This window comes from Etheostoma spectabile, chromosome 18 (assembly GCF_008692095.1).
Source record: "Etheostoma spectabile isolate EspeVRDwgs_2016 chromosome 18, UIUC_Espe_1.0, whole genome shotgun sequence".
Classification (NCBI taxonomy): domain Eukaryota; kingdom Metazoa; phylum Chordata; class Actinopteri; order Perciformes; family Percidae; genus Etheostoma; species Etheostoma spectabile.
In genome coordinates this window covers 22683268-22694319 of record NC_045750.1, presented here as the reverse complement: position 1 = coordinate 22694319, position 11052 = coordinate 22683268, and the positions used below count along the sequence as shown (strand labels likewise).

General features: G+C 41.4%; 1 protein-coding gene across 1 annotated transcript in view; it reads left to right on the top strand.

Moving 5' to 3' along the window:
- The window catches only part of nrxn3b (neurexin 3b), a 324175-nt gene extending 313438 nt beyond the window's left edge, over window positions 1–10737 (top strand). Inside the window, exons 23-24 of the mRNA XM_032543642.1 lie at window positions 6174–6225; window positions 8427–10737. Coding sequence (XP_032399533.1) covers window positions 6174–6225; window positions 8427–9406 — 1032 coding nt within the window. The 3' untranslated portion in view covers window positions 9407–10737. The remainder of the gene's footprint in view (window positions 1–6173; window positions 6226–8426) is intronic.
- Window positions 10738–11052: the final 315 nt, after the last annotated feature.

The following is an 11052-nucleotide window of genomic DNA, read 5'->3' as shown; positions in this document are numbered from 1 at the left end:
CCCCCCCCCCCCCATTTTTGATACAACATAGGGAAATGAACGGCAACAAAATCTTTTCTTGCCATCATCCTTTTTTTGGCCTTGTGCAGGCCACCCCATTCTGTCTCAAGAAAGTTGTGTGTGAAAGAATGACTCCCTGTCTCCCCTCCCGAGCGTTAAACCCCCCGTCCATCCCGACTCACCCACCTTCTTTCTTTTAGCCTTTCTGCATATACATGTCTGTTTGAATGCAGATGGCATAAAAAGACTTTTATTGCCACAAAGTATATCTGTTTTTCTATTCTATCTGTTGCTCCAAGTAGAAGGCATTTGTGGCATGCACACTGTACTGGACTGTACTGCAGCTCTATAGTCTAACTTATTTATCCCCTGCACTCCCTTGCTTATGCATGGATATGATTGGCATCCATTGTGTGTACTGCTTCTTCTCCACCCATAAGTCTCAGGCTAACTCCCAGCTGGCTTCTACTACATGTCAGTGTGTGTTTGTGTGTGTGCGTCTGTCTGTCTGTCTGTGTGTGTGTGTGTGTTCGGAGCTACAGCGGTGGTCCCCCGCTGCTGCTCCTCCCTTGGAGGCGTGTTGTGTTTGTGCTTGCGCCTGCTGTCTCTGTCAGTGCTCCGTCTGTGTCTGCCAAACAGCTTGTCTTGTCTGCTGTGCGTGGTCTTCTTGTGATTGTGTTGTCTGTGTGTTTAATAAAACTGTTAAACCTTACCTGTTCCCTTTATCCCACGGAGGTTCCACAAGAGGGCAAATAAGGAGTGTGCAGTGAGACAATGTCTGAATAAGAACCCTGAACACATTGACATCACTACAAGTATCACGATAAGCAGGAATTCTATGTAAAACTACTACCCGGAAATCACTGATGAGAAAATATGCAATGCTCGGTTTAGTGAAAAGCAAACACCAAGTCAATTTTTGATTTAATTTCACAGTGATTAACAGAGTTGCAGCTTGTCATTGCCGTGTAATCTGAGCAATCTTTGTGATGAATATGTAATTATATTTTAGTAATTGATGCAAAAGATTCTCCTTAATCCACAAGTATGATTTATGTGCCTACAAGTTGCAATATATCCTGTAGTTTCAATTTAGACTCATAACAAGCTTATGTAAAAAGTCCATGTTGTACTAATGCTATCAATGCAAAAATACAGAGCAGATATTTTGACTTGTTTTAGCAGCAAAAGCCTGGATGACTACTTTTATCTATATACTTTTATTGTGCTGGCAATTTAATATGTGCCATGAGTATATTGCTGTGGCTCCACTGTGCCAGTAATACGTATGTAAACAACAAGTGACATTATATATATTGTTCTAAAATGATCCATAAAAATCCGCCACTTCTATGTTTAAGGTTAGGTTAAGTCACTATAGCCACTTGGTAAAGTTGTTCTAATCCAGTGCAGGAAATTGGCCAGTAGTCACCAGTACTGAGTATGGGCACTTGTGAATTTTGTCCACATAAGTGCTCTTACTTCTAATTGTTGTTGTTGTAGTGACCAAGCAATTAAATGTAAAATCCGACATTTAGCACCCTCATATAGACCGAATTAAATGATTCTTTGTTTCATAACGGCATTTTCAGGCACTGCGACAATTGTGAACTGTGAGATTGGCAGTCGAATCAGGCTCCTTAGATCAAAATTGTCAAAGTCTATTTGGGGTTACTTTTTATTTTGTGATAATAATAATAATAGATCATAGTATAACATAAAAGGAGTTGCTCATAGTGACAAACTCACAGAGACTTACAATCCGACTGTGTAGTTCCTTTTAGCTGTATGGAGCGTTTTAGCCTCTCTTTGCTCATGTTTTTGTTTTTTGGGCTAGTAACTTTAGCTTCACTCTGATCAGTTTAGTTTCCAGAAATGGTTTGCTAACATTACACATTACAACACATTAACCATATCCATTTTTTTTAAATGATAATATGTCAATGTTAAACTTCCTCCAAATGGCCAAAACATCAGGTTTAGCGATAGGGGAAGATTGCCATCATTGTCAAAACTACCGTAGGCGGTTGGGACACAGACTCTTGTGAATGGGTGAATCCTTTGTGCACCCCTCATCACCATTGCTTTGTCAGAATGTTACTATCGAGCATAGACATATGGGTGGGTCAATGTGTTTAAACAAATGACACAACACTGTCATTTTTCTACGGAGGACAGCCTCCTACAAATCTCTGCAAACAACTGTTGCAGTCATATATGACAGTCAAATGGATTGCAAAAAGATTGTGTGTTTAATAAAAGGGCCAGAAATGGCCCTGCATGCGCCATTACCCTATCAGCCTTTGATAAAGTGGGGCACAGATCAAACAGGTCTAACATATTTATAGATCTCTCCTCATCTCGTTGGCCTTGGTGGTTATGTGGAGAGTCTGTGGCTCAAATGAATGTTAGACAGGAAGTATGGATGTTATGTTGTGTGACTTCTTCATTGCTGTATATTAAGAGCCCCGACACATGTTGGGGTACAGAATGAAGTATGATAGGGATGGATCACTGAGTTTCCTCGTGGCATCAGCGATGGCTTCCGTCAAGCCCCATCGGGCCGGCTGTCACTTCAACACAGGCCTCAGATCAGTTTAAAGGTTATTCAGCTGACACATATCCGCCGAGAGCAGAGGTGCCGCCTAACGGCTGTACAGCAAATCGACCGGCTGACAGAGAGTGAGTTGCCACGCCTGCTGCAGATGCCAATTTCATACGCCAGACTGCGCCCGGCCACATGATGACAGATTAAGAGCTTTCTGCCATGCACTGTGGCTTCAGGATGCTCCTCCTCCAGCTGGAGGTAGTTGCATGCATCCTCCTGGGGCAGACCTCTCCGCTTGCTGAAGTTGTAAACAGAACAGCGTTTCACTTTTTAAGGATGGAAATGAATTGTCCATCAGTGCGAAATTAGACCTCTCTTGGCAGGGATGTGCACAAGCACGATAAGATAATTTCAAAGCATGGTAAAGTGCTAAGCTTCTACATCTTTCTAGAAAGCTCAGCCATTGCACTGGGCACCAATATAATCCCTGGCATGTCCCTTTAAGTGTGTCCGCACTGAGAATCTGTGTTTTGCTGGCTCGCTGGTAATCAACTCCCTACCTGTAGAGGTGGATGAATCTGCTACAGCAGGTGTCTGGGCACAATGTGCGCAGCCACAATGAGATTTCAGGGCCTCAAACCACTGACTCGCCCACAATTTGCAGCGTCGAAATCCCATTGACTCACTTCATCCAGGGTTGGTGCTGGTGCACCGGCTTTCCGCTTTTATGGTGTGGCGTCGTCAAATCCCTGACGCACCGCCGGGATTCATCTCCATTCGGAAGCCTCAGCAAACTCTGGACGGACACGGGGATCAGGCCAGGGGAGGAAGAGAGGGAGTGCAGGGAAGTGAAGAGAAAGTGCTGCTCTGAGATTTCTGCATCTGTAGCCTCCAAGCTGCTGAGGTAGTCAGTCAATCGGCCATTTAGAAATAACTATATTTACTTAATTCCTCTTCAAAAGCCAGCACAGGCATGCGGCAGATAGCCTCTTCATATTTTTTTACAAGAAATGATGAAAAGCAAAATGTGTGGAAAATTGCAGTTTGTTTCATGCTCTTGTTTTTGTGGTTAAAAAAAGATAGCGTCAGTTTTTCTCATTTGTGCTAAGGCTAGTCAGTAGGCACTGGCGCACAGAAACACTTATTAATTGGAATTCCTGACTTCCTTTTGCTTAAAAAGATAGATCGCAGAGAAGCTGGTTGTAGGTCGAGCAGAGTGGAGAATTATTTGTCAGGGAGGCTGTAGGCTTAGAACAAAATCCCCTCCATCACAGCGAGTGCAGAAAAACAAACGCAGTCTGGTTAAGCAAACCCATTAGAACGCGCTTTGTTTGTCTGCTTCAGAAATGCAGCAAGATGTGCAGCGCTTGTGCAACAGCTTACACAGGATTAAAGTGTTTACCAAAACATCAAGGTCCTCTGCACTGACTTTAATGGAGACCCTTTACTGCAGCGGTTCCCCTCCCATCCAAGTGTTTTGTTGATAGAGCACAAAGCTAACAGATGCTGAAAGCTAGAGTGAAAGGATGCAAACAAGGCCAAGACAGCAAGGGCAGGGTTGGATAAATAAAACCTTGGATGAAATCACTTACTCTGGGCTGGTATTGTTTATTTAGCAAGGCGAGGAGTTAGTGGAATAAAATCATAGCTTTGCAACATGAGCAGTCGCTGTTAGCTGAGACACACTACAGTCATACAGTAGAAAGCCACGCTGTACTAGGTCAGACATTAGTGCATGGAACGACAAGCAGGAAATTCACATTTTAGATGTGCGTTAACTAGTGTATTAGTTTATCATAAGGATCTCCATTAGCAGACGCCTAGACGACCAATTTGTCTTCCTGGGGTCCAAAACCACATTAAATTAGACAAATTTAAAACTTTTTATAACACATACAGAAAAAGAAAAGAAAAACAAACTCTCACAAGGATAAAGCAAAATAACAAGGAAACAACCTGACAAACCCAAGAGAAAAAAAACAGACAATTAATGAAATTACTTTATATCGACAACATGACACATGGGTGTAGAGTTAACATCTAGCTAGCTCTCAAAAGACAAAGCAGGAGAATGCCAATTCATTAGAATAAAAGAAAACCTCAAGATAAACATTTAAGAGATGTTGAGATTTAGGTATCTTCATAAAACTTCCCTATCCTTTGATAAGACGCATACTGCTTGACAAATTACTCTCTGTATATGACAGTTCTTTTTTCAGGTCTTTGGATTTGTGTTGATAATACAGTCAGGATAGTGTGACAGATGCCGTATTTCTTCAATAATACATAACTCCAAAGTTTTGCGTTATAAATGAGGTTTCCGAAACAAAAACCTGATTCATATGTTCCTCTCCTGTCTCCTTTAAGTTACCAGAAGCCCAAAAAAGCCACCACCCTGTGCCCTCTAGTGGAACTCCTTCCCAACACAGTGTTTATCTGTCAAACGAAGGCTGTTGGTTATGCACATAACGCAAAGCATCTAAACATTTAACAGAAAAGTAGCTCATTAACTATCTACTCTACTTCCCCTTTTGATTAATTAGCGAATGCGCTGGGCCTAAATGCCACATAATGTTGGTTATATATCACCCATGGTGCACCTGCTTCCCCTGTTAACTGCTGATGAAAGAAATATCCCACAGCCCTTAGTGGCAGTGACATTTTAACTGACCTCCGACCCCCTTTCTTAAACCCCTTCCCCTACCTGTCCCATGGCTTGCTGTATTGTCATTGTATATTACTCTCCCTAAATGCAACTTACTTAAGCATGCATTAACCCAACTTCTTATAGTGGAACTAAAATCCAAAATAAAACCACGTCCGATTGACCTCTCTTTCTCTGACGTACATCCAGATTGCACGCCCTGTCCTGTGTTTTAAAATACTAACAAGAGAAATGTATTAGTAACTAATAATAAAGTCTTTATTATTAGTTAAGCGAAGGTGGTGACACTTTTCCTATGAACTGTCCCCCTCCTCTTTGTCTGCCTCAGTGTGTGCTTTCTGGTTGTTCATCTTTGATAGTGTGAAAAATTTAATGCCTTTCTTTCTTGCTTGCTAATTTGTTTTGTCTTTTTGTACATATATGTCGAAACACATATATGTGTATCTATGTTTCTCTTCTGAAAATGTTCAAATTTAAACTATCTGATAATTTGCTAAGAATCACTATTATTGACAATGCTTTGATGATTTCTTCCCTAATTAGAATGGAACTTCCTCTTTTCTCTATGACTTAATTACTATTCCTTAAACAAGAGGAGTTGTTTTTTTCTCTCCAAAGATTTGGTATCAAAAATCAAAACCATGCCGCTGGATTGGGATTTCAAAATTCATGTCCACCATAGAGAAAAAAGAGAAGACACCTCCAAAGTCGACCCTCACCACTATCTGTGAAAAGTGTTCCAAACTGTTTCTATGCTGATCTTTAATATCTTCCTGTTAGCTGATAGCTATCTCTGATTGAAATTTGGATTTAATCAATGAATGAGTTGACTAATTTTGTGCATGGCAAAGAAGTTGCAGCTTAGGGTTTGTAAAACTGTCAGTGTTGAGAGTGCTGTTCTCTTTTGTAGATGGGCATGTATATGCTCATTGTTTGTATATCCCCATCCCTTCCTTACAGCCAAAAGCTCTAATGCCGCCCGACCGCTTCGTGCCGCCTTTACATGGACATGGCAACTGATGTACACGTTCACCCCCATCTATGTCATTTCCTTCCTAGTATGTTCATAGGTCCCACCCCCGTCTCACACTCCCTCCTCCCAAACCCTTTACGTAGAGATTCTAAGATATGTACAGTCATACATTTGTTCATTAATGAAGTAAAGTCGAGCAAAAAAGAAAAAGAGTCATCTAATCAGGCTGTAGATATTTACTGAGAGACTTATCTATCAAAGCAAGAATTATAGAAATACACTTTTCTTTTTATACAAAAAAGAACAAAAAAAAAAGATATCCTGAACAGAATGGTGAAGATTATTTTTCATGTCATGATGTGTGGATGTATGTGTTGTTACCTCCCTGTGCCATCCTGTCTAAAAAGAGAAATATATACTAATTAATCACAAACTGCTAAAAAAAAAAGAAAGAAAAGAAACTAACCTAACTTGTCCAAAGGCATTCTTACACAACTTTCTTTTGTAAATTTTTTTTTTCTTCCTGCCAAAATCATGCGGGCAATTTGTTGACGTAAGTTGACAAAACTGATGGTATGCTTTCTTCCTTTTGAAAACTGTTTTTATTTTATTTTTTGTAGGCTTTTATGAGCTGACTTTGTTTTTCCTACTTACTTACTACTAATCCCTTTCTGGATAGCTCTATCTGTGGCTTTACTTTGTGAATGTTTTTTTTCCAATGTTTGCTCTAACTCTGAACTCTTTTTGTAATGCCTTAATTATTATTCCTATCATTATTATTATTATTATTTTGATTTTGGTTTTACTTCATTTCTGTTCTGTTCTTTTCTTTCTTGTTCCAAAAGGTTTGCATCTCTTTATAGTGCCCTGTTTGTGAGACTTTGCATTGTACAAACAAGCCACTTTGGCAAGAGGATAAGCAGCTTCAATAGACATCTGAATGTTTCAAAGTCTTTGTAGTCACCGAACAACAGGTTTAACCAACAAAGCATGTGGTATCAAGTGTTCCCAAAAGGATTTATTAGAAGGCAGTAGCTGTGGCAAATGTTTTTTTTAAGCTCCTAGGTTTGTAAGTCTTGTGAATAATAAAGTAACATCGCACTAAAATGGAGAACAAAACCGTAACAATTGAGCTTCTCCCACCAGAAAAGTACAAATAAGGAAACATTCAGGTGTGATTGAACTGCCCGGTAACTTTGTGCCATTGTGGTAACTGTAGGGGTCAAAAGGCAAGAGGCTAGGGCAAAGAGGGGAGCCCACTTATGCTGTTCCCTCTATTCTTTATCACTTGTGGGTGGTGACTTTTGCAGGGACAGTTTTTCCTTTGTAGATCAGTGTGTGGCCCACTAAAGTGCCAGTCTGGGTTTTTAAGAGGCTCAAGGTAATGCTTTTGGACTTTGGAGCACTTCCTGTCCAAAACAACGTTGCCTTTCCCTTTTTAGTTCTCTTGTCATTTTTCAGCTTCTTAATGTGTCTTCAGGTCAACAGGGTTAAAAAGTGCCTCTCTCAGCAGCAATACGAAACACCTTACAGTTTCTCATTTCAGACTTAGTTAACTTGCTTTCAGGCCCACTGGCTTGCACTTCGAATTGCAAACAAATGCTAATACCCTCTGCTTCTTTTTATCCTCAGAGTGCATCTTTTGGTGCTCAGTTTTTGAACGGACTAAAAAGGATTTACACTCAAAGATAAATTAATCAAGCCTCTTAAAAGCCTGAAGTTGTCTTTCATGTGGAGAAACATGCAGCCTTATCTCAGAGAACTAAATATAGGGCCACAATTTGTGTGGCATCCCACATATTTCACACTTTTATTATACAGGAAGTAATGAATATTCATGCATATAGAACATATGGTAACCGTGACTAGTTTATAGCACAGTATAAATGTAGTCCTCATAGACCATACTTCTATCAGGATATGTAGGAGGTAGTATGTGGAGTCAGTTTAATGTGGCTCACCCTTGTGCATCCCTCAAAGCCTTTTGATGCAACGTACACTTTATTTATGGCTGTTGTTTTCTTTCTTTTTGGGTCTTGTTTGGTTCTGAGTTTCATTCTTTTTGCACTGGTACCGTATTTTCCGTTCTTTCTTTCCTTGTTTATCCTCAGTTGATTTTCTCCCTATGTTGAGCTTTGCTTTATACGTTCTTTGGTTACCGTTTCTTTTGGTGTTTGGCTGTTTCTTGCTTCGGAGGACTTTCTGCTCTCTGACTGCTGTTTTTGTTTTTCTCTTTCCAGGAGGGGAGCTAGTCATCCCCGTGCTAGTCGAGGACCCCATAGACATCCCTTCTGTATCCACCCGTTCTCCCTTCATCCCCCTCCCCCCAACCCTCCACCCCGTCCTCACCATTATTGAGACCACCAAAGAATCCTTGGCCATGGCCACTGAGGCGGGGGTACCTTGCTTGTCGGACCGAGGCAGCGATGATTGTGATGATGGTGATGGTGGTGATGATGGTGATGATGATGATGATGATGGCATGGTGATTTCGGGGTTTGGCTCTGGCGAAGCTTTCGACTCTAGCCTGCCCCCTACTGACGATGAAGATTTTTACACCACCTTCTCCCTGGTAACAGATAAGATCTTGACCACATCGGCTTATGAAGGCGGCTACAAAGCCCTCGCGCCCAAGTGGGAGGCCAAGGACTTGAGGCCTAGCAAAGCCTCTGAGGCAGGTAGGACTACACCCACCTCGCCTCTGCCCGACCCCCGGGGCACGCCGGCGGTCCCCTCGGACACGCCACCCAAGCTGCCCGCCGGGAAAATGAACAACCGCGAGGTAAAACCCCCGCAGCCGGACATAGTCCTGCTGCCCCTACCCACGTCCATCGATCTGGACGGCACCAAGCCACGGGGCCCCTTCATCACCTCGCCCATGCTGCGCACGGTGCCCGCCGCCTTGCCCACCGTGCCCGGCGTGGTGCGCCGCGTGCCCCCGGGGGCCTCAGAGGTGATCCGGGAATCCAGCAGTACCACGGGCATGGTGGTGGGCATTGTCTCAGCCGCCGCCCTGTGCATCCTCATCCTCCTCTACGCCATGTACAAGTACAGGAACAGGGACGAGGGTTCCTACCAGGTGGACGAGACGCGCAACTACATCAGCAACTCGGCGCAAACGAATGGCGCTGTGGTGAAGGATAAAGCACCCAGCGGCAGCGCCAAAGGCAGCGCAGGTAGCAAGAGACCGAAAGACAAGGACAAGGAGTATTATGTATAGAAATCAGCAGTCATTTCCCAACACAAAGAAAAATAAACTGTATGGACACAGTTATAAACATTTTGACAGTACCATATTGGCAACTGTGATTTCAAAAAAAAAAAAAAAAAAAAAGGAAAAAATCTCTTGAGAACTCAAGACTTAGTGAGTCACTGAAACATTTACAAAAGAACTTTGGCTTATGGAAGCACACTTACTATTGTAAGCATTACAGAGAGACAATGCAGTACAACTTCACCGGGACTCAACGTGGATCTTCTGAGGGAGTCCCTGCTGGAGACGTTTGGCAGTGTGAACAACATCACTCTTAACATCCACGCGACCCTAAGTGACTGTCAGGAGGTGTGTGATCCTGGGAGTTCTAACAACCTTGTCCATTGTAACCCTGTAAAATACGATCACTGTCATTTCGGCCATTCTGAGCATGCATGTGAGGTGTATGTGACGTGGTGCTGGCATCTGTGTAAGTGAGGGACCTCAAGAAACTATGATTGTCGGGAAAGTTGGAAGTCAAAACCTGATTTCACATTACAAACGGTTTCATTAAACGTAGCTTTCATCAATGCGATATGAGCTAAAGTATACGTGTACTTAAAGCTGTCTTTTTATTTTTACTTTTTTATTTATTCATTGATTAAGTTATTTATTTATTTAATGAATTTAGGTCCTTATTGTTTTTGTTTTTTTGAAGGATGATGTCCAGTCAGGGTCGACTAGGCAGTGCTCAGTGACCGCTCAGCAGGATGTGATACTGTAATGTATCTCAATATTTCTCTCTCCCTTACGTCTCAGCTAAGGATTGGACTGCTATGCATGGCAACCAAATTCTAGATAGTGTTCAAGCGTGAAAGAGTGGATCCACCAGGCAAAATACACATAATAATGTTACTTCTCTGAATTTTGAATCTCTTACAGCATTTGTCTTTTCTTCCATTTCATTTTTGTTGTTGTCCAGTTTTCGAAACATTTCCTGAAATGATGTGGCAAAATGCATTGTCATAATTAGAGTCCAGCGGAGATTTAATTTGTCACAATGTTAAAAAAAAAAAAGAGGAAAAAAATTCCAGGCTTAAGACTTAACTCCAGTGTGAACGTGTGATTCAATCTGTTTTCACAGACAACTGTGTCAAAAACAGCAAATATGTTTACATATTTTATTACATTATAGCCGTTGTGCTTTGCAGGTCAATATTGTACAGAACTTCAAGTTTCTGTTGATTTGTAAAAAAGAAAATCATTTTCTTGTATAGACAGACCATTTGATTTGATTATACTGCTGTAAATCATTTGTATTCCTTTGCCAGGAACGCCTGGAGATAAAAAAAAAAAACAACCTGATGTGCACAGAAACATTTGTTTTGGCTGAGAGCAAATGTTAGATTAGACGTCTAGTCTCTGGATGGTGTTTCTCTTCAGTCGCATGAATATTTGACCTTTGGAAGCTGTCAAATAGAAAACATCTCCCTCAGATCTTGTAGTAGGGACTCCTCCTTATTCTGAAATTACTTTTATCATGTTATTTATTTTTTTATTGGAAATTTGAAAAACAGAACAAGAGAATAAAGACAGATTATGATGGATTTGGAAATCTATTGCTAGCACCTTACTGATTTACAGGTGTTTTAGTTTTGTTTCTTCCTATTTTT